Genomic DNA, 24,915 nt, shown 5'->3' with positions numbered 1-24,915 from the left:
AGGATCTGTTGGTAAAAGCTTTGTCAAATGGAAAACTGTCATAGGGTCTTTATGTAGAAATATGGTGCTTTGAAGGTAGTTAGAATTACTGGATAACATATTTACTTTCCCCTACTGGTAACATAGGAGTACATTTTATTTTATGGCATGTCCACTTCAGACTGGTAAATCACAATCTTTTGATATCCATTCAGTGATATGTTCTCACTAATCTAGTCCTGCACAGAAGTGGCAGTTTAGGAGGAGGACAACAGCGCACCATGCATATTAATGAAGGCATGCTGCTTGACCTCCTAATCCTACATGGAGTGTGGACGAGTGCAGGGGGCGAGTCTGAGAATAGAGCTCTCAGAAAAAACATGCCCCTGCAAAGTAGAACAGCAGAAACTGGAAATAAATGACCGAGGTCGCACATAGGTGTCTGCATATGCCCACCAACAGTCCCCATGTGTTCAACAGCAACAGTACATATAAATAAAATGAATCCCTTTTATTTTTTTTTTAAACCCCGAGTACAGTTAACTGTAGATGCGTGAGTTTGCCCATCGCTTATCTATGGTTAAAGCAGCTGAAAAGGCTGAAGAGGATAACAAGGACTGTATAAGCCAACAAAGCAACACAGCAATAGTGTAGTGGTTCGAACATCCGCCTAACAAACAGGCATTCCTGGTTCGAGTCCCACTGCAGCGCATACCGTTTTCCATGTGAAATCTGTATATGAACTATTTTACATCTTTTTGCTGTATAACCTACATAATAACATTTAAATGTGAACTGGAGTACAGCATTAAATGCACATGTGTAGTGTCAGTGTCATAATGAATAAGGCGCTAGTAAGCAGGTATAAGCACAAATAAGCAGTAGTAAGCATATATAAGCACTAGTAAGCGTGTATAAGTGCGTTTGCACATGGATAAGCATCGTCTACACAGATTAAGCAAAGTAAAAGCTAACTGAGTGTAAGAAACTGTAACCAGAGGTTAGCAGTGCTTACCGTCACGCAAACCCACTTACAGCTGCTTTAAAGTGCCTTAATCACTCTGTACCCAACAGCCCATGTTCTGCCCAGCAACAAAAGAAACTGCCTTTGCAAGGCTAGAACTCAGGACCCTATGCACTATAGTTAGAGTAGTTAACCACTAAGCCATCATAGCAATAGATTAGCATGAGGTATCAGCAAACTAATCCTCATCACAGGAAAATCAACCCAAACATGTGAACTGAATCTATGTACAGTGTGAAGTGGTATAACCTGCTACATAACATAAAATTGTGAACTGGAGTACTGCAGTAAGCATAGATGTTTGGTGTTATTGTAATAAAGTGTAGAAGTAGTAGAAGTGTAGAATCATGAATACCAGATATATATAGAACCTGTAATGAATAATAAATCACTGCCAAATGGCAAATATAGTGCTAAGTAACTATTAAGCAATACTAACCATAGCACAGCTCAAGTTAGTAAGTATAAGCAATGTGCAAGGAAGCCAATTCAATCTGCCTAGTGGTATACCTCTTTAAGCAGTGCTAACCTTATGTAAGCAGGTGTGCCCATAGCTTAGCCTTTTCAAAACTGGCCAACCAGGGGAAAGTGCGGCAAATCAGCCATATTTAAACCCCACAGGCGGGAATAAATCTCTTAACTGGCTGTAGCTTCCTACTGCAGGCAGAATGGCTGGTGTTGTTGAAGGCACTCGATTTAGAATGCAGCGCTGGGGCATCCAGGAGTCAAAAATCATGGTATGGATCCTGGTAAAACACCATAAGCAGAGACTACTGCAGGGCCAGTACCAGGGCTTGCAGTATAAAACAGAGGCCTGAGACAGCCTCACCCGTGACCTCACTAGTGCCACAGGTATCCCCCAGACTGGTAAGCAGGTCAGGCACCACCATGCTGACATGAAGCGGCAGAGGGGGGATGTACTGGAACAGTGGATCCAGGAGTCTCGGCAGATGCCCAGTGCCAAAGTACTGAATAAGTACTCATTCTACTAAGTAGTAAATAATTGCCTAGCTTCTGTATACTATGGATAGGTATGATTAATATCACTTTATTTCCCTGACAGCTGCAGATGACCAGGCTGTGAACCAGCAAGCCCATGATGTTAGGCTGCAAAGGCTGCATCGCGAGGCAAGTTAGTAATTAGTCTGCATGTACTGTCATAACAAATAAATATAAGAGCCTTAGAAAGTGTTCCAGTAAAAATAAATGTGTAATAGTCTGTGAATAAAGGTATAACCCCTGGAGTGCTTCTGTTTTCTCTTCTCTCATATGTTGGCGATCTGTTCCATTCTATAAATAGTACTGTTGTATCTTAAGCAGTGTCACCCACACCGTGGTATGCGATAAAAATGTGTATGAAGTCCTGCATAACAATGTTGCAAGTGCCAAGAGGTCAGTCATATTGTACAAGTTAGGGAGACTTAGATTGAAAACAGTCAAAAGCTTTACATCAGTTTCCTTATAGCACAGTGTACTGTGATGTTAGCTATACCTTTATTGTCACACATAGCAGGGGTTTGAATCCTTGGAGTGCTACTAAGTTGTATGCATAATCATACCCCACAACTGTACAAATTTTGTTACAATGTTCAGATAGAAGCTTCATGCATAATTACACCCAACAACTGCACAGAATTTTCTAGAATGTTCACATTGAAAGTTGTATGCATATTCATACCCCACAACTGTTCCAATCTGTCCAGCATGTCCAGATAAATGGCCCATATCACCAGCCTGGTACCTGTTCCCCTGAAAATTCAGTGTGATGATCCAATAAATGTAGGCAGCTGTCAATGACATTTAACTGATAGTCAAACGTGTACATAGTCAGAGAATGTATATGAAAACAAACCTGTCATTCTGGCACCTCACCCAAAGTGTATGACAGCAATTCTCAACATATGTTGCATTAACACCTGCAGCCTGTTGCGCCTGTATGTAAGACACATGTCACTTATATAATAATCTATAAACATAACAGTGTACAATATAAGGCCATTAGGTAGTGTAATAATACATGTAAGGGACAGATCACTGCAGTGACTAAGAATGCTGTGAAAACTACAAGGATATATTAGTTGTTAATTGAACTCTCTCTCACCCCTACCATATGTGCAAAATAACCCAATGACACTCCTCAACTGGTATGTGTACACTCCAAACTTTTGTTGGGACATATGTCCTAATGGTTTATAAACATTCACATTTTTTTCTATGCATGTGCCATGTTAAAATACACCTATATTGGTGGCCTGTTTCCATCAATAAAACCTGCATGCTCCTGTAATGGCCACTGTTGTTCCATATATGCATATGTTCTACTTGCTCTGCAACTGTGTTTAATCTGGTGTTTTGGGTTAATGGGAATATCTATGCATGCTGTTATAACTAATCCTAAATGCTGTTGACTGTTACTAACCCATATCTGTCATAAACCTGTGACAACACAGCTCGTATGGGAAGGCTGGTCCCAGCGGATCTATCTGTCCCACCTCAGCTGGCCATGGCAACAGGCACAAGCACATCTGGGGCAGAGCCTGGGACCTCCTCCTCTGTGGGCACTATGCCACCTTCAGATGGAACCGCTGCAGGGAATGGGGCTCACCCCCCCTTGGAGCGGACGCTGCGGGAAACCTGTCACCTGTCAACAGATCCGGGACGTGGTGCATAGGGAGCTCGATCTGGAGTATTAAGACTGGCTACACCAGCTTGAGGGCCAAATGGCACTATTAGAGGGTAAGTCTGCCCCTCCTACACAGCCCCCAGCACAGCCACCTTTGGGGCCATGAAGGTGCAGTGGTGACTGCCCATGGGTGGGGACCACAGTCCCACTGTTTCCAGTTGGGGGCTCATGGGCTTGCAACTTCCAAACAGCCCTCCCCACCCAAGGTGTTTACCCCCCACATGTGTCATACACCGGGCCCTGTATGCGTCTTGTATGTCTTGTCTGTTAACCTACCCAACCTACCTCCCCAAATATACCTACTACCCCTCCCCAACATCCCACTCTCACCTGAAAAAAAAAAGGGAATCTGTTCCCACAAAAAATCTTGCCCCATACATAGCTGGCCATCTTGCACACGTGTCCACTGGACACATGTAATCTGATCTAACTGGCATCACAATGAATATATGTTGTCCTCCCCTCTCTCCCAGGGGTTTGAGGGTGCAAATGTACCTGCAAATTTAGTGTATATGCACAGCTGTTGCTGTAGAAGAAATGGGCAGCTATGGACCTTCCCTTCACCCTCCTGCACATCCCTAGCTATTTTTCTTACTGTCCGTCCCTCTTTGTGCTTTCTTCACCACTTTCCTATCAACCCCCTTTTCTTTTCTTTTAAAGGAATTAGCATGAGGGTAAGCGGGAGTAAGAACTTTTAAGCATCAGTAAGCGGGATTAAGCCTGTTTGCATGGGTGTAAGCAATGACTATACAGGTAAAGCAATTCAGGAGATAACTGAGTATAAGAAACAGTAACCATAACTTAGCAGTGCTTACCGTCACGCAAACCCACTCAAACCCACTTACAACTGCTCAAAAGTGCCTTAATCACACTGTATCCAATGGCCATTGTTTTGCCTAGAAACAAAATAAACAGCCTCTGCTAGGATCAAACCAGGACCCCACACACCATAGCCAAAGTGATTTACCACTAAGCCATCACAGATATACATATCTTTGATGCACTCACAAACATATCATCCAGCCCAGTCATTCAACAGTACAGAGAATGTATTCCAACATGTAGATGTATGCGTGTGAGTAAATATATTAATGTCTAAACAGGTACAACATGTTGACATATATATATATATATATATATATATATATATATATATATATATATATATATATATATATATATATACAGGTTTACTATTATAACTCCGAAGTGCATTCTGTCGAAAGCTGGTATCTCCGATTCCAAAGCGCGAAGGTGACAATGTCGAATTCTGACATTGCTGAAAGTACATCTCGAATTCGACCTCTAAATGGGCTTTAACTGGGTTGAGATAGGTACGAGACTTGTACTTCGACAATGTCGGGTTGGACTTTGTCACCATTTGACCCTTCTGTTCACTGTAGTGGTGTTGACAACATAAGCATTGGAATTATGATAGTAAACCATATCTATATATATATATATATATATATATATATATATATATATATATATATATATATATATATATATATATATATATATATATATATATATATATATATATATATATATATATATATATATATATATATATATATATATATAGATATATCTGTATATAAACATACAAACATGCAAATGCCTACATCTATTGATATATGTCCACATATACTGCAGGTTTCATATATATATATATATATATATATATATATATATATATATAGATATAGATATATATATATATATATATATATATATATATATATATATATATATATATATATATATATATATATATATATATATATATATATATATATATATATATATATATATATATATATATATATATATATATATATATATATATATATATATATATATATATACACATATATATATATATATATATATATATATATATATATATATATATATATATATATATATATAGTGGTGGTGCTGTAGTGTTGTCGCCTCACAGTAAGACATTGTCCTGTTCGATTCTCAGCTAGAGCATCTTCTGTCTGGAGACATGCGTGAATGGGCGTACCTTCATTGAAGGTTGTGCATCAGGGCCGGCAACTCGCCATATAAAAATCTACTGCCAATCATTAGCGGACCGGAGTTCTGCTGTGGCGACCCCTAACTGGGAATTAGGTATATACGGACATACATCTGCAGATAACAATGGGGAAATAACAAAAGATACATGTCATCATGCAACGCTAATGGGGTTGAGAGGCCCCACACAATATACATCTGGTACGAATAGGTACCCCCCCCAGCCAAGCACAACCCCCCCCCCTGTTAATACAGTACCAAGTGTTGCAGATCCTATAACCAGCACCAGACATGACATGGCCATCCCTAGGATACATATACAAAGACACATATGTGCAGATACATATGTATATATACATACACACACACACACATATATCTATATATATATATATATATATATATATATATATATATATATAGATAGATAGATATAGATATATATATAGATATATAGATATATGTAACTACACATACACACACAGAGATTTGTACAGTAATATACATATGTAGTACGTGCACACAATATGTAGCAGCCAGTATTCCTACAGTCACCGCCTTACCAGCTGGAGACTGTATGAGTCATCCATACGAATGACAGTCATAGCCTGCAACATATACCCACAGAGATATCAAAGGGTATAACACCACACACAGGTGTGCATAAATGAATGTGAAGTCTTTATCTGTGTACTATAACAGTTGTATATGCTATGTCATATAGCTGTTTAGACACTGACATCCATATGAACAGTGTAATGCAACTGTGAAATAGTTATACTAAGACAGTAGTCTGGAAAGGTTGACATATGTTGCTGTCCAGGCTGAGACCTTCAAGTAGTACATTAGTAATGACAGACTGGGCCACAGCATACCAGACAATCAACAGTATGTAATGCAAATGTATAGGTCAGTAGCCTCTATCTACACTCTGTACACAATCCTTAGGGGGTACAGACCCCTGTTGACACAATGTAATGTATCTGTTACATAACAAGGCATACCTGACATCATCACAATAACACTGACAAACAGAACATCCCGTATGGCAGGAGGCAGTAGGCCTGCATTTACCAAAGGTGGATTGTAGTGTAAAGTACATCCAGATACCTTAAGGCAGCTTATCCTAGATACCTACACATGTTGTAACAGTCTAGATTAGTCATGATGCACCCCCCCTACACTCACTAATACTGGGCCATATACCACTGTTACATACACTGACCTCTGGAGTGCATTAGGGCACACATGTATTGTGTAGGTGAAGCCCACACATATATGGCCCCAACCCCCCAATATGTGTGGGGGACACAACAGCAGTGGAGTGACGGCAGGAATGACAGCATGACATATACACAGCCCAGTACATAACAACCCCTGACAGCATGTCATATGTGCAAAGCCTGGTTTGTAGGTGGAGGACAGAGGCTGGAACACAGGCACAAATGTGTAAAACCGTTGTCATGCACTAAGCAAGATATGTATATGTGTATATATCTATATGGATATATGTATACTTATATACACATATATGTTCACCATATGTCCTGCACATGGAGTGGAGCCCTACCTCAGCCCCAATAGTCCCAACCTCTCAGTGCAAGGGGATGTCACATATGTAGTACAGGTATATTTGTAGACTATTGCTACTGTAATAGGGATTGGCTTCACCGAAATGGTGTGTGTGGGAGGCCACATCTGCTGTTAACATGTGCGCCATTCGCTACCTACAGACATCCTAAGGTCATCATAGTACAGTACCACTGCTAGCACATTAACACCCCTGTGGACTACAGCTGTGATATGACCAATATGTGTGGGCAGTCTGACACACTCGGGTCAGTCCAGGGGTATACACAGAACCCCTTCATGCAAGACATGTGGACCAGACCTGTCAATGTGGATGGTAACAGCCATGTAGATGGGTATAACATGTGCATACTGGTATACATTTGCTCACACAATATATGCATTCATACACCCCTGTCTGTCCTGCCACATAATAACCACTGGTACACAGGTGCCATGGCCACATACTATCCACTAGTTACTGACATACATCTGAACAGCATCCCACTGCTTTGTCTGACATACATGACTGTTATGGTGGCCAGGTAGCAGTACATCTGGCAAGTATCTGGACATGACATCTCACTGGATAGGTACAGTAAGCTGCTAGGCATGTAACAAAGCACAGTGCAGGCTACAGGCAGACTGACTCAACACTGGGCTAAATCTCCCATGTGGGAATACACATGTACCTGCATAGATAGCAGGATCTACAGGCATATCACATCACAGAGTAACAGACACTTGTGTGAAAGTGCATAACCACAACCAATGTGAACACAACCACAGCCACATATGGTAAGCTAGCGTAATATTACAGTATATGGACTATCTGATGTACACCATCCTCATATGGGTCACTCATGCAACAACCCTACATATACTGGGCCGCTACACAGTGTGGTATGATGGCTGTCTGTGGTTTGGGACATGTGTGTGTTCGCCCCCACAAACATGTAAGCTGATAGGGTGACATACAGTGGAGCAGCATGTAACATCAGATAGAACAGGACCGAGAACAATGACATCTACCACAGTCTCTACACAGGCCAGGGTACATATGCACTATACACACACTGTCGACAATTACCAGACTTACACATACCTCAGTACTGTACACACAACCACAGAATGCCCAAGCTATGTCCTCAAATACATCCCGTACTATACATAACATGTGTAGTAGTCTGATATCTCACTGGCTTGTTATCAGATATGCTGTCAATTAATATGGTGTACAGAACATATGCACCCCCTACTGCATGACATATGTACAAAGGTTGACAGAGTTGTGGCTGGAGGCACAAACACAGGCCAAATAGTGACATGTCCCTGTGATTACCTCATACATCTCCTGTTGTAAGAGGGTGTGATGCAACATATGCCCTATGAAGGATATGACGCCAGTAGCTCTCACGGCTGTCACCATCTACTGACTCCAATACTCACACTACCTTCTGCAGTTGCGAAATAGGTTCTCTGTGGGTAACACAAGGAACAAAAGGCACCACACACTGCCCAGTCTGCAGATGACCCTACAGATGGGGATTCCTCACAAAAGTAGCACTGACATGACAAGTATTAAAACATGTAGGACAGCCATATCCACACACACCCCCTGTTAAACCAATAGTACCCCAACTGCAGCATAGCAGCACTTACAGTCTGTAGTCAGGACAAGCACATCTCCCTCCTGTGTGTTGGCCTGTTTCCACACTGTATGTTGTCAGAGGTAAGTCCCCAATCCATCTGTGATGCTATTTGCCAAACAACAGATCTAGTTCCTGCTCACAGTGAATGAAAAGGCCCAACACCAACATGATGTTCCTAGATATTGGAGTATGTTTCTATGCAATTGGCTATGGGAATGTTACCACAGCTGTTCCACATGCAATCAGCTAGAGGAGGGCTGTAATCCATGCACAGTCCATTAGCTGATCATGAGCATCACTGACAATACACATGCTGCTGCCTAAGCAAAGCAGGTGTAAGTCTCCACATACACCAGGGAGGGAGTGAGAGAGGCAGACAGAGGCAAAGATAAGTCAAGGTGGGTTGGGAGAGTAAAAGGTAAGCATGTTTGTGTCACACACCTACCTGTCTAGGGTATCGAACCCATGACTGACTATGTACTGATATCACATCTGTTATCTCTGCATGGTGGATATTGTGATTTATGCTATGGGCACCATATAAGAGTTTTTGAAAACACACTCAAAATTGGGACTAATTGTTACCAACTCACAACCACCTCCACACAGAACAATATAGAATGTGTCATGGAGAGTACTGGAGTAGTCTTTCCCCAAAGGTTTATTTCACAGTGAGTGTCAAAGGAAAAATATACTTTAAAAATGATCAAAACATGGTGGGTTCAGGTTAAGGCACTTTAATCTTGCAGCAAGGAGACAAAAACGTGCTAATACAGAGTTTGTCTAACCAGAAACAGGAAATACATTCATTTTTATAGATTCTCAAATTAATCTTGTCCTACCATGCTGACGTAACAGATTACCACCTTTTCATCATCATCTGCTGACCATCTTTCCCATGAATTTCTGCTGATTTAAACAATTTTTATGTGAAACTCCCTGGTTACTTTCAGTTACATACTTGTTATGTTACATTCAAGATACTATGGCTAAATCAAGCACAATGCTAACAGTTCATTTCTCTAATAATCCTTTGTCTACTTTATCTTTAAATTACTACAGCTGCAGAGGTTCCCATCCTCTGGACAAAGCTGTTTGTCTAGAATCATTACATTTATAACATAAGGCATTGCTCATTCATTTACTTCTGACCTAGCAGATTAAACACCTGCTTCTCAAGTACATTTGATTTAATCAAATAGTCTGCAAGATGGCGCCTGTGTGTTCGGCTTGCCGTCTGACAGCTTTGCCAGTTTCTTTGTATTTGCTGCTTTTTGCGTGTGTTTGGCAGTGTGTGGATTTGGAAATTACTTATGACCGACGGTCGTTAATTGACATTGGTGTCTCTGCTGGATTACTGCCGTTTGGGGGAAGTGTTTATCGAAGCGTGTTTTCTTCTGGTTTGGATCCTTTGCCAGAGTACTGTTTAACTGTCCCGCCATTGTATTCTATTGGTGGGAGGCTGAGGAAGCATAAGAAGCGGGGTTGCTGTGGAGGACAGTTAGTCAAATTGAAGATACTGGTGGCTTCCTTCTCTGGCGTTCTGGGAGTTAAGCAAAGGCTGTTTCCTGGGTCTTTGGTGTCCTGGCGGACGTGGGATCCTATGGTTTAGTTGAGTATCCTCGTTGTTGGCTTCTCAATGGGGGATTGTGCTTCTTTTCCACGGTTTCGACGGTGTTGCTTGAGAGGAGTGGATCCGAGGAATCTAAGACCGGTAGCTAAAGCATTGCCTGCTGTAGGAATTGTGTCAACTTGAAAGTGGGGACTGGTGAACGCCAGGTCAGTGGCTAATAAGACATTTGTTTTAAAAGAGTTTTTTATGCAACATGCATTGGATATATTCTGTATAACTGAGACTTGGATATCATCTGGTGAATGGAGCTCTGTGAATGAATTGGTGCCGACGGACTGTGTGCTTATTAGTGTGCCCAGAGTTTCAAGACGTGGTGGTGGGCTGGCAGTTATTTGTAGAACAAACCTGCTAATAAAACAACTATATCCTGCAACTACTTATAGTAGTTTTGAATTATGTTTATTTGAACTGGGACATTTAAGTCCACTTCTTTTTGCAGTGGTTTATAGACCTCCAAGATATAATAAGGATTTTATATCGGAGTTTTCCGAATTTTTGATTGAGTATGTTTTACGTTATGATCAGATTATATTACTTGGGGACTATAATATTCATGTTTGTTGTCCAGATAAGCCACTTGTTTCAGATTTTTGTGATCTGTTAAATTGTTTCAGTTTAAATCAGTGTGTTGATGGGGCCACTCATGAATGTGGTCACACGCTGGATTTGGTATTATCATCTGGGCTTGTTGTGGAAAATCTTTGCATTCAAGATGCTGTATTTTCTGACCATAAACCTATTGTATTTGATGTTAAGTTGCATTCTAGTGTAGATAATCATTCTGTTTCAGTTAGATTTAGACGTTTTTTTAATCAAGATGTTCTTGAGAAGTTTTCTTTATTATTTAAAGAAGCTATGATTCATTTTTCAGAATGGTCTACATTGAATGGATTATTAAGCTGTTTTAATGAGACCTGTAGGGATATTTTGGATATTATTGCCCCTCTGCATTTGAAAAAGAAAAGTTCAGTAAGAAATCCATGGGTAACGGATATTACTCGAGCTGCAAGGAGGGAATGTAGAAGATGTGAAAGGCAGTGGAAGAAGAGTAAGCTTTATGTATATTTAATTGCTTTGAGGGAAAGTTGGAAGGTTTATCAGAACACTGTAAAATCTGCGAAAAGTATATATTATTCTAACCTTGTCTCTGAAAATTCTCATAACCCTAGGATTTTGTATGATGTAATTGATTCTGTTTTAAATGCTCAAGATTATTTTCCAGTTCAGGCGTCAACTACAATATGTAATGATTTTCTTAAATATTTTATGGATAAGGTTGCTAATTTAAGAATGACTGTGCCTGTGGTTTCTTTACAGGGTCCATTGATCCCTGTTTCGAAGAAATTATGTACTTTTAATCCAATATTATTGTCAGATTTGGTTAAAATGATAAATGAGGCTAAGCCTAGTGGTTCTCCTGACGATGTTTTACCATCGTTTGTAAGGATTTGTCTTTAACAGTGGCCCCGGTTGTGCTGACAATAATTAACACTAGTTTAGTTTCTGGTGTAGTGCCCAATGATTTTAAAAGAGTGGTTATGCATCCACTATTGAAAAAATCAGGTCTTGATGCATCCGTATTAGCTAATTATAGGCCAATTTCTAAGTTACCTTTCTTGAGTAAGGTGATGGAGAGATGTGTCTATGGCCAATTGTTGGATTTTTTAGATAAAAACAATTTCTTAGAAAATTTTCAATCTGGTTTTAAACCATTACATAGTACTGAGACAGCTTTGTTGAAAGTTATGAATGATATTTTTCTTGCGACTGATGGAGGAAAATCTGTATTATTAGTGTTGTTGGATTTAACGGCTGCTTTTGATACAGTTGATCATGAGGTGCTTTTGCACCATCTTGAACACTATGTGGGAATTACTGGTTCGGCGTTAAATTGGTTTAGGTCTTACCTTTCTGATAGAATGGTATGTGTTCAGTGGAGTGGTTTTTCATCTGATTTTTTCCATCTTCCTTGGGGAGTTTCACAGGGTTTAATTTTAGGGCCTTTGTTGTTTTGTATTTATATTTTGCCTCTGGGAGATATCTTACGGAAATATGGTATTGACTTTCATCTGTATGCTGATGATTGTCAACTTTATTTACCTTTGGATGAGGCTGATGGTCGATCAATATCAAAGGTTCTGGACTGCTTATGTGAGCTTAAGACATGGATGGTGGAAAACTTTCTGAGTCTTAATGAAGGGAAGACAGAAGTGGTGCTTTTTGGTTCAAGTTGTTATACTGACTCCTTCATGACAGATTGTGGTGAATTGACTCCCTATTTGAAGGATTTTGTTATTAATTTGGGAGTAAAAATGGACAAAGATCTCTGTTTTAGGGGTCACATAAATAGGGTAGTGGCATCCTCTTTTTATCAGTTAAGACGCTTGGCTAAGGTGAAACCATTTTTGTCTAGGTGTGATCTTGAAACTGTGGTGCATGCTTTTATAACTTCACGTTTAGACTATTGTAACTCCATTTTATTTGGAGTGAGTCAGGGTGTCTTATCTCGCCTACAGCTTGTTCAAAATGCTGCTGGGAGATTTTTGGAAGGCAAACGTAAGTTTGATCATGCTATGCCCATATTGGCAGCTTTACATTGGTTACCTGTTTTCTATAGGATTCGTTTTAAAATCTTGTTATTGGTGTTTAAAGCCCTAAATGGTTTGACCCCAATTTATTTATCAGAGATGTTGCATCCTTATGTTCCTGCTCGGGCACTTTGCTCAGAAGATTTGTCTTTGCTTGTGGTCCCAAGGTCACGATTAAAGACGAGGGGAGACAGAGCTTTTGCTGTCGCAGCTCCAAAACTTTGGAATGAGCTTCCACTTTATATTCGGCAGTCTTCTTCAGTGGCAGTTTTTAAATCAAAGCTTAAGACTTATTTTTATGATTTGGCTTTTAGTAATGTATGATGATTATATTTGAATGTTATTATTTTGTATTTTTTGTAAAGCACTTTGGTGGCATATTATGTCTGTAAGGTGCTATATAAATAAAATTTGACTTGACTTGACTTGACTTGACATTTCCACAAGGCATAAACAAGAATATTGCTGTGCTAGCAGTTACTAGGTCAGAGGGCAACTTGCAAGTTTCAGAAAGCATACTGCAGTTTTCAAAAGGCATCTTTTTCAGTCTCATATGAAACTCAATTTATATAAAACACAGTGCATGAAAAATAGAATGAAAAGCGTATTAAAATACTTGATTATTAATTTGGCATTAAGCATACACACATTAATACATATTTTTCTAACATTTCCCTCCTGGTAATACCTTTTATTCTATTTTCAAAAAAGAATAAACAGCTTGCTTCTTTTCCTAACCTCTTCCATTCAGGATTTGCAGTTAAGAAAGTCATTCAGTTTAAACTTTTATGAAAGTGTTTCGCATTCTAGCAGCTCTTCAAATTCAGTACTTTGATACATAATCTCAGATACGGATATATCTATGAATTCTTTAATTAATCTCTTCATGCAGGGGATTCCACAACAAATACAAACTCCTATTAGGAGTAATCCTACCCCAATAGCAATCAATATGTTCATAAAAATGGAGCCCCACCCCCCAAAGGCATTCTGGAAAAAATCTGTCAGAGGGTTTGGGCCTGGCTTGGTCATGGCCGACACTTGCTGAATCACCTCGAGATGATCGTTAATCTCATGCTGATGGTCAGGAATAAACGCACAGCATTCTTCTTTGATCAAAGCGCAAGTTCCGCCTCTCGCCGCTAGGGTGAAGTTAAGAGCCATTCGGTTTTGGAGCACTACAGTTCTCATGGCATTCAGTTCATCAGTTATCAGTTCAAGAGCAGAAAAAGTTGCATTACTCATTACTTCGAGAAGTTTGGACAGTTTTCGCAGTTCCCATATTGATTTAACTCCGCCGTACATGGGTGATATACCTGCCCAGGATATAACAGCATCACTCAAGTCCATATGCACAAGTTTGGTTCCCACATCACGATGGTCTTTCCACCCTGCTTCAATTCATCCCACTGGATTCTCAGGTTTCTTAACAGTCTTTTTGGTTACGTCTCGAGTATTTTGAATACTCCTCTGAGGCAAAGCTGCAGTGTGTCGGATGGCCGGAACCAGGTAGACCAAAAAACAACTGCCAGACCAATTCTCAGGTAACCATTTATATGCCTTTTTACCACACACAAAATAACAGTCTTCTACCTTAGTTATTACTTTGTTACAAAATGACTGCCCTGCATGAAACATTTTCCTATCTATTACAGATAACTGTTTGAAAAGTACAGGATTGCGTTGTACCTGATCAAGAGTCTTATGCATAGATTTCAAAAATGAGTCATAATCTGTACTACAAGATCCACTCAAATCATTTGGTTTTCTATAACATTTATACTGTATTGTAACATTACACTTGCTCCATCCAACTTGGATGGTATCATTTTTATAGAAACATACAATTCCTTTTTGTGTCACAGGCAAATACAGTGCTACCTTATCTTGTGCTTTAATAGCAACTGTGTCAAAAACCAGATTTTCCTAGGTCTCATTGACCCCTAGGGGGATAGCAGTCATTAATAAACCCCTGTATGCTGTTGGTATGGCCGTACAGACCCAGCAGTTCGAAACATTAAAAGTCTCTGTGTATACACATGTAATTGCCTGATAAGTGTTAAAGTTCGGATGCCAGTCTATGTTTGGTTCATTACGTCTAATCAGTTCAACCTTTGTGGCAGGAAAAAGGAATGGCCACAACAAAAAGAACAGTGTGATTAATATTGCAATGAAAACAATCATACACGTTTTCTGAGGTTGCTCAACGTCTCTACTCACTCTGTATCTGGCCATTTTGTTCTTGTTGTGCAACAGTAACAAAGTTTTTGTCCAGTTCAAAGTTTTTAACCAGTTTACAGTGCGTCAAATGAATCCAGGAAGCTCGCTCCGTGATCTTGACTGCAGTGGGTGTCGACAGTAGTACTTGGTACGGACCTTCCCACTTCGGAGAACTCCAATTCTTTCACTTCACAATCTTCACCCAGACCCAGGTGCCTGGGGCTACTGGTGCTTCCAATTTTGGTTGCTCTTTATCTGAAACAGAATTTAACTGCAAAAGTTTGTTATTCAAAAATCGCCTCATATATCCTGCAAGTGAACTGTCAGCCTCCTGCTCTGTAGACATGAGAGGTTTCCACTGAGGTATATAATATGCCCTCCCAAACAAAGTTTCAAAATGAGTTAATCCCTTTACATTTGGAACAGTTCTCATACTCAACAGTGCTAAAGGCAAACAGTGCACCCAGTTTTTCTCTGTCTTCACTATCAACTTCCTAAGTTTGTTCTTTAATACCCCATTATGCCTCTCTACTAGCCCTGCAGATTGGGGGTGATAAGCGCAGTGGTTCTTCAATGATATCCCGAAATAGCGACTAAGTTGCTGAATCGTTTGGTTCATGAAATGTGTCCCGTTATCACTATAAATCTTTTCCGATATACCAAATCTGGGTATAATTTCTTTAACAAGGACCTTTGCAACAGTAGCTGCATCTGGATTTTTAGTTGGAAACGCTTCTACCCATTTGGAAAACATGTCTATAATAACAAGGCAATACTTCTTATTTTCGCATTTATTCAATTCTATGAAATCCATACAAATAGTATGGAACAGATATGGTGGTGTAGGAAAATTCCTCCGCTTAGGCTTCAATGCCCCTTGTGCATGATGCTTGTTACAAACATGGCATGCTGCACAAAAATTTTTTGTATAATTTGTAAATCCGTAGGTTGTAAACACTCGATTCACTAACTCTACCATCCCCCCCTATTGAGACATGGCTCTGCCCATGGCTCAACAATACTGCATATCTAAATAAATTAGATGGCAAAATCGTTTTTTGTTTCTTTGGAGATGTACAGTCCCTTTTCGAGGATTGCTCCTCGTTTTATCCACTTCTGTTTCTCAATATTTGTAGTAAGTGTCTGCATTGTTTTTAACATTTCTAAATCTAAAGTCTCTGAGGGTTGTAATTCCTCACTCAAAAGAAAAGTTTCTGTGGCTGAGGCTGCCTGCTTTGCAGCTGTATCAGCCTGTGCATTACCTATTAAAATTCTATCCTGTTGTTTCGTATGAGCTACGTATTTGCAAATAGCTACTTTTTTAGGTAACTGAATTGAATCTAACAAGTCTAAAATAAGTTGCGCATGATTGATCGGTTTACCAGTAGATGTTATCATTCCTCTATTTTTCCACTGTTGTGCAAAAATATGTATAGCAGAAAAAGCATACTGACTGTCAGTATAAATGTTCACTTTCTTACCTTTTGCTAAGGTACATGCCCTTGTTAAGGCAATCAATTCTGCCGCTTGTGCAGATAAGTTGTGTGGTAAAGATTTTGCTTCTAAAGTTTCAATATCAGAAACGACTGCATACCCCACTAGGTTCTGTCCTGTAGGACCCCATCCACATAGCATGTCACCTCGGCATCATCCAAGGGAACATCCATAAGGTCTTGTCTAGGTAATGTCTTTTGCTCAGTCTCCTACAGGCAGCAGTGTGGTTTGCCATCTGCAGGGGTTGGAAGCAAAGTTGACGGATTCAAAGTTGTGCATCGTTCAATTGTCATATGAGGTTGGCTCAACAGTATGGTCATACAGGAAAGATGCCTAGCTGGAGAAAGATATGCTACTTTTTCTTGCAGTAAAATAATTGTGACTGCATGAGTCACTCTCAATGTGAGAGGGTGGAATAACACTACTGAGGCTGAAGCCTGCACTGCCATTGCAGCTGCAACTACTGCTTGTACACAGTGGGGCAGAGATCGCGCCACTGGGTCTAACTGTGATGAATAGTAAGCTATGGGGCGTTGTTTGTCCCCATGTTGCTGTGTCAATACTGATTTCATATAACCTTGCTTACAATCTACAGTTTGAATAAACTGCTTGTTATAGTTTGGTAATCCTAAAACTAAGGATGATGCTATCAATTGTTTCAGCTTACAGAAAGCTGCTTCTGCTTCAGGTGTCCATTGTAATAAATCCTGTGTTGCCATCAGCTTTTTAAATATTAAATTGGCCAGTGGAGCAGATTCCAAACCATAGTTTGGTATCCAACTACGACAAAAATTAGTAGTTCCCAGGAAGGACATCATTTCCTTCTTGGTAGTTGGTCTAGGTGCTTGTAAAATTGCTGTATTTCTGTCTTCATCTAATATTCTACCTTCTTTGGATATTACATATCCCAAGTACTTAACTTGTTTTCTCCAAAGCTGTAGCTTGTCTTTATTTACTTTGTGACCTTGAGTAGCTAAAAATTGTAATAAAGCTATCGTGTCCTCCTTGCATTCTTGCTGGGTTGGGGTTGCCAGCAGAATGTCGTCTACATAAAGTAGAATCTGACTACCTTTCAGTGGAATAAATCCCGCCAGGTTGCTTGCCATTTCCTCTGCAAATATTGTTGGACTTTCACAATATCCCTGTGGTAATCTTGTATATGTGTACCACTTTCCCTGAAATGTAAATGCAAACCAATATTGGCTGTCAGGGTGTATCGGTATCGAGAAAAATGCATTACTAATGTCTACCACTGAAAAATATTTTTGCTCTGGCTTTAAATCATTCAGTAAGGTGTGTGGATCTGGCACCGTTGGTGCCCTGGCTATAACTGCATTATTTACAGCTTGTAAGTCTTGGACCATACGCCATTCCCCGTTTGCTTTCCTGACAGGAAATAGAGGTGTATTACATGGTGAATCAGGAGATTCTATTAAGACTCCTTCCTTAAGTAAGGCTGCTATTATAGGCTTGATTCCTACCTCTGCATCCTTTCTCAAGGGATACTGTCTTTTCTGGGGTCTAAATGCTGACTTTGGCATTATGGTAACTGGTCCTGCTGTTCGTATAAGTCCTACATCTGATTTCCCTGCTGACCAGAGAATGTCTGGTATGTCTCGCAAGGCTTTTTCCTCTTCTTCCAATAAGAATAATACTCAGCTATTCTCACTAGCCTGTGAGTATACAGCTGGGTGTGTCTGTGTAATCCAATTTAATTTCTGTTTCTGTACTCCTTGTTTGGAGAGCTCTAATTCTGTCTGCTTCTCCCACCTTATGACTTTTTCACCCAAGTCTGCCCATTTCAAAGCTTTGTTCTTAGTTAAACTAACATGTGGCAGTCGATTAGATTTGTAAAGTGCTAAAAAATTCCTGGGGCAATGAACAGCTTGCTACACTATTCCCATCTGCATTCTAGTACAAGTTTCGCAATACTAGCCTGTTTGCATGGTTCTGAAACAATTCCTGTTCATAATCTTTATCAGGTCCTGGTTTGTTACAGTAATATAGAGTACAATGCAACAAGTGCTGTTTGTCAATGTCGAGGGAGGGGAACTTGCTGATGGCTACGTTCATCAGTTCTTCAGTTACTGCCCCTGGACCAGTCGTAACCAAGTCCTAGCTGTACCAATAATACATTTCACCCTCCGGTCGCACTACAAAAGTATCCATTTGTCGCTGTGTTTCCATACCCTGCATGGTTGGAACTACGGCTATGTCAAATATCTGCATCAAGTCTCTACCCAAAAGATTTACTGGGCATTTTGCAGAAACTACAATTTTACTTTTCTGGGTCATCCCTGAAACGGGGTCTGTTATTGTTATGTCATGGATGAGTGGCTCCTGGTACAGCTGTCCATTGGCTGCTTTCACTAGTATATAATCTGGTGATTCTGTATCTTCTGGTAACTTGGAAGGGTGTATCAGGGTCCATGAAGCCCCTGAGTCACACAAAAATTTAACTTCCCTCCCCTCTACCAGAAGTGTCACTTCCGGTTTTGTGTCTTCTAAGTAAAGCTCTAAGCTCAAAAGAGCTAGGTCTAAAATTTCATCTTCTTCTATTTCTGTGAATTCATATACATCCTCTACTCCTTGTGTCACATCCTCTACTCCAGCTATCATATTTGTACTTACTTTTTCTTGCTTACTGTCTTCCAATGATTCCTGACTATCATATAGTCATTCCTCATCCTCCTTATCTTCTGTAGTCGCCTTCTTGTTTAACCTACAATCCCTTGCTAGATGTCCTTTTTTCCCGCACTTAAAACATTCACCCATTTTCTTTCTTTCTTCGAAATCTTCTGATCGTTTGTCAGATTGTTTATTCCCTTGGGTATTTCTCTTACCCTTTTTCCCAGTTTGTACTACAAATACTTCTGACCCATCTTCTGCCGAAAATACTTGAGTTTTCTTTTTCTTTTTACTATTAAAATGTCTTTCTGCATGTCTAGCATATTCAAGTTATGGCTGTAGTCTACTTTTTCGATGATCTACCATATGCTTTGTAATAAAGCTACTAATGGGAGTTATACTACCCTTCAATAATGCGTTCTTTAACTGTTGTTCATATGAGGAATCATGTGTCTGGTTTTCTGGTATCTGCATTCCACAGTGATTATTAAAACACTCTAACAGTCTAGCATGATATCTATCAACAGTTTCACCTTCCTGTTGAATGCATTGATTAATGGAAATCCAATCATCCCTAGGCTTCCACTTTTCAGAGATTTGGTCTGTCAGACCTTTCACTCTGCCATCCAATTCTGCATTAGTATGTGGGAGTGGTCTAAGTTGTGCGTCGCGAGGATTCCAGTCGCCACTGATCATGTGCCAATCTGGACCCACAATTTGTCTAACTACTTTTTCTACTTCCTCTCCATTTAAATGGTAACTTAATCTCATACCCTGTAAGTCTTCTAAAAATTTTCTAAAATTCACTTTTGGGTGGGAAATACCTTCCGTGGCTTTCCGGATATCTTCCGGTGTCCACGGTCTATAAACCAAAAGAGTTGGAGCTTGTCCTGCCTGCCCTGCCTGAGGATTCGGTACTTCTATGAGCGGACATATCTCTTCTTCACTCATAGCCTGTGATCTTCTATTTAATTCATTTAATTCAATCTCCCTCCTCAAGTCGTGTGTTCGAGACCTGGTCTCGATAGGATCCCTGACAAACGGTTGTGCTTTTGCAGGGACAGCTGGATATTACGGAGGTGGATCAGCTCATCCACTCGCTTCATATTCTGGTAACGGAAGTGGAGGGGGCGAAGGAGGGGCTGTTGCTATTACTAAGTTATTGTCTTCTTTGTCTAACAACATTGTCTTTAAATTTTTAATTCTCTGCTCCCTACGATTTGCTTCGTCGAGCCACCTATGTGCCTGAGGGACTCCTAATTGTCTCTGCTTTTTCAGTTGACCTTTCACGTCTATTTTTAACTGTTTTACAAGTTTCATAAGTGCTAGTTTATCTAAATTACCTTAGAATTTATACTTATCAACCCATTTGGTGTAATATTTAACATTATCGGCACCCTGTAATTGCATATACTTCGCGTTTTCAGTTAGGGGCGTGTCCCGGGAACTTTTTGTGCACTGATTTCCCATTGCTGTCTTAGCTAAGCTGTAAATTGTTACGTAACCCTTTCTATCACGTGGTACCACAAATCTATACCTTTTCACGGTTTATCTAGAATAACAGTCTACCTGTTCTGTTTCCCTCATCTATGACAAAAACAGTAACCCCTTTTTCTGTCCCTGATCTGCATATGCAAATCTACCTGACAAAATACAGTTCTGTACTTAGTCCCTGATCGCAAAACAGAAATAAGGTAATTCCTCCTTACCTGACCCTCCGTGAGTTGATCCACCGGATCGTTGACTCGTCCTCCAATCCCAGATCAGAAACAGTGGCTGGCCTCTTTCGAACGACAATTCAGTCAGAGGTCTTTCAAAACAGAAGAGCCGATTTGGCCTCTTCTCCATACGGATACATGCCACTGGGCCCAATTCTGACCTGGGCCTAGAGCGAGAGATACGTTTCCAGTCCGAAGGACCAATCTGTCAAAGGAAAAATATACTTTAAAAATGATCAAAACACGGTAGGTTCAGGTTAAGGCACTTTAATCTTGCAGCAAGGAGACAAAAACGTGCTAATACAGAGTTTGTCTAACCAGAAACAGGAAATACATTAATTTTTATAGATTCTCAAATTAATCTTGTCCTACCATGCTGACGTAACAGATTACCACCTTTTCATCATCATCTGCTGACCATCTTTCCCATGAATTTCTGCTGATTTAAACAATTTTTATGTGAAACTCCCTGAGGAAAACAACATGGCCTTGGTTACTTTCAGTTAGATACTTGTTATGTTACATTCAAGATACTATGGCTAAATCAAGCACAATGCTAGCAGTTCATTTCTCTAATAATCCTTTGTCTACTTTATCTCTAAATTACTACAGCTGCAGAGGTTCCCATCCTCTGGACAAAGCTGATTGTCTAGAATCATTACATTTATAACATAAGGCATTGTTCATTCATTTACTTCTGACCTAGCAGATTAAACACCTGCTTCTCAAGTACATTTCCACAAGGCATAAACAAGAATATTGCTGTGCTAGCAATTACTAGGTCAGAGGGCAACTTGCAAGTTTCAGAAAGCATACTGCAGTTTTCAAAAGGCATCTTTTTCAGTTTCATATGAAACTCAATTTATATAAAACACAGTGCATGAAAAATAGAATGAAAAGCGTATTAAAATACTTGATTATTAATTTGGCATTAAGCATACACACATTAATACATATTTTTCTAACAGTGAGTGACATCAGCAGGACTGCCAAAGTAGAGTGAATGAATTGTAGTGAGTGTAACTAGCCAAACATGCATTGCTCTCTACACAGGCATAGGAACAGACACAAAAGCATCCACAATTCCCATGTGTGAGGATTGAATCCCTACCGGCATTCTATATCACACTACAGCATTACACTGTTATAGCACACACCACAGAGATTGCTGGAATACGCTTTCCCTAAAGGTGTACTTCACAGTGATTGACATCAACAGGATTGCCAAAGTAGGTTATTTGAATTGTATTGAGTGTGACTACCCTGAAGTGCCTTAATTAGTCTGCATGCATTAACCGATGTTCTGGCCAGATCAAAAATAACCTGTCTTTGCAGGTCATAAACCCAGGACCCTGTACACTATAGTCACAGTAACCAACCACTAAGCCATCACAACAATAAAGGGAACTCTGGTTCCACCAAAGTAATCCCACCATAGGCTAATCAAACTGAACATGTGAAAGGAAAGTATATACACAGTTGTCCATAAAAGATCTCTCCAAGGCCAACGGAGTGTGAGTACCTCAAAAAGCATTGTCCTCTACTCACTCAAAGACAGATGGAGACACAGAGATTCACACACACAGTTGACAAGTCTGGGGTTGAAATATCTACCTAACAACATTATCACACTACAGCATTACACAGTTACAGGACGTGCCACAGAGATTGCTGAGTTATGACTTTCCCAGTGGTGTATTTCTAGGTGGGTGACATCAGCAGCCTTGCCAAAGTTGAGTATATGAATTCTAAGGCGTGTGAGTACCCCAAAAAGCATTGTCCTCTACTCACTCAAAGACAGATGGAAACACAGAGATTCACACACACAGTTGACAAGTCTGGGGTTGGAATATCTACCTAACAACATTATCACACTACAGCATTACGCAGTTACAGGACGTGCTACAGAGATTGCTGAGATATGACTTTCCCAGAGGTATTTCTAGGTGAGTGACATCAGCAGCCTTGCCAAAGTTGAGTATATGAGTTGTATGGAGTATGAGTAGCCTAAAATGTATTGTTCTCTACTCAGTCAGACATACACACACACACACACACACACACACACACACACACACACACACACACACACACACATGCAAACACAGTTGCTAAGTCTTGGGTTAGAACACCTACCTAATTACTTTATCACACTACAGCAATTACAGGATGCACTACGGAGATTACTGGGCTATAATTTTCCCAGAGGTGTATTTCTAGGAGAGTGACAGCAGCAGTCTTGCCAAAGTTGAGTATATGAATTGTACGGAGTGTGAGTAGCCTAAAGACCACTGCGCTCTATTCAGTCAGACACACACAAACACAAATTCCAGGTCAAGGGTGAGAACACCTATCACACTACAGCAGTATGCAATTGCAGGACACACTACGGAGATTACTTGGCGAGGACTTTCCCAGAGGTGTATTTCTAGGTGAGTGACATTAGCAGCCTTGCCAAAATTGAGCATATGAATTGTACGGAGTGTGAGTAGCCTAAAAAGCATTTCTCCCTCCACAGTCAGAGACAGACAAACACACACACACACACACACACACACACACACACACACACACACACACACACACACACACACACACACAAATTGCCAAGTCTGGGGTTAGAACTACTATCTAACTAGCTTATCACTACAGCAGTATGCAGTTATGGGACACGCCATGGCGATTACTGAGCTACAGCTCTCCGAAAGGTGTATTACACATTGAATGACCTCAGCAGGCTTGCCATAATACTGCTATGAAGAGGGTGGTGTGTGCATGGGCCATAACCCATTCATGTAGGGGTTGACATGCCACATGCGGGCACCCATGGGGTCATATGTCACAGGTACATGTATACATCTACTAGATGACTACTTCCTTGTACAGTCATGTTGTACAGCTGGCACGTGGACCACATAGTCTGTCTTGCTGACAGATACTGGTGGCTAGTATCTGCAGTGAGTGACATCTGCACCTCATGTGTTTGGGGCCCTTTGGCTGTGTGCTGAGTGGGGCAGGCCCGGATGGCTCCTTGTCACAGTCACCCTCTTCCACACATCTATGTCTGTCTATCTTTGGCTTATTATAGTGTGTTGTCCTTACATATGGCACACCTGACTGTTACTATAAGTGTATGTAGGATGGGGGGGGGGGCACACCTGACACTTGTACACATTTGCTAGGACTGTACTGGTATGTCAGGTACTCCATTTTAGTCTGTAGTCTTACTTATCGTGCTGGCTACAGGCATACCAGTGTACTACAGATCTTAGCTTTAATTACCTACATATTATTTTCTGACTTTCTAGCCTTCACGACTTACATCTAACTGCCTGGCCTGCTGTAGTCTGTTTGTGTAGGCCTGGGGGAGGGTTTACACATAGAGCTCCTTCAGAGGCCATAGTATAGCATTTTCTTGTGTTTGTCTATACCTGTCCTGCTGGCTGAAACTGTTGTTGGGTATGTGCACCTTCCTGACTGGCATGTGTGGGTCTTATGGGCACACATGTCGCTCAGCCCATTTCTTACAGTGGGTTTTGTCACCCTGTGTAGTACTGGCTACTATGGTGACTCCAGTATGTGTTACAGATGTCATGGTGCAACTATGGGTGTCTACTGTCTGCTGCCATAACATTCGCCCACCCAATTCCCTTGCATGCTCACATCCATACCATAGCTACA

The 24,915-nt window shown here is 40.4% G+C and overlaps 1 protein-coding gene across 1 annotated transcript in view; it reads left to right on the top strand.

Moving 5' to 3' along the window:
* LOC122807592 overlaps window positions 1-13,498 on the top strand; it is a 131,584-nt gene extending 118,086 nt beyond the window's left edge. Inside the window, exon 2 of the mRNA XM_044078504.1 lies at window positions 12,048-13,498. Coding sequence (XP_043934439.1) covers window positions 12,048-13,498 — 1,451 coding nt within the window. The remainder of the gene's footprint in view (window positions 1-12,047) is intronic.
* Window positions 13,499-24,915: the final 11,417 nt, after the last annotated feature.

Source organism: Protopterus annectens, chromosome 7.part1, assembly GCF_019279795.1.
Source record: "Protopterus annectens isolate FY-2018-M chromosome 7.part1, PAN1.0, whole genome shotgun sequence".
NCBI lineage: Eukaryota > Metazoa > Chordata > Ceratodontiformes > Protopteridae > Protopterus > Protopterus annectens.
The sequence above is the reverse complement of the archived record's forward strand: the minus strand, read 5'-3'. Positions and strand labels throughout refer to the sequence as shown.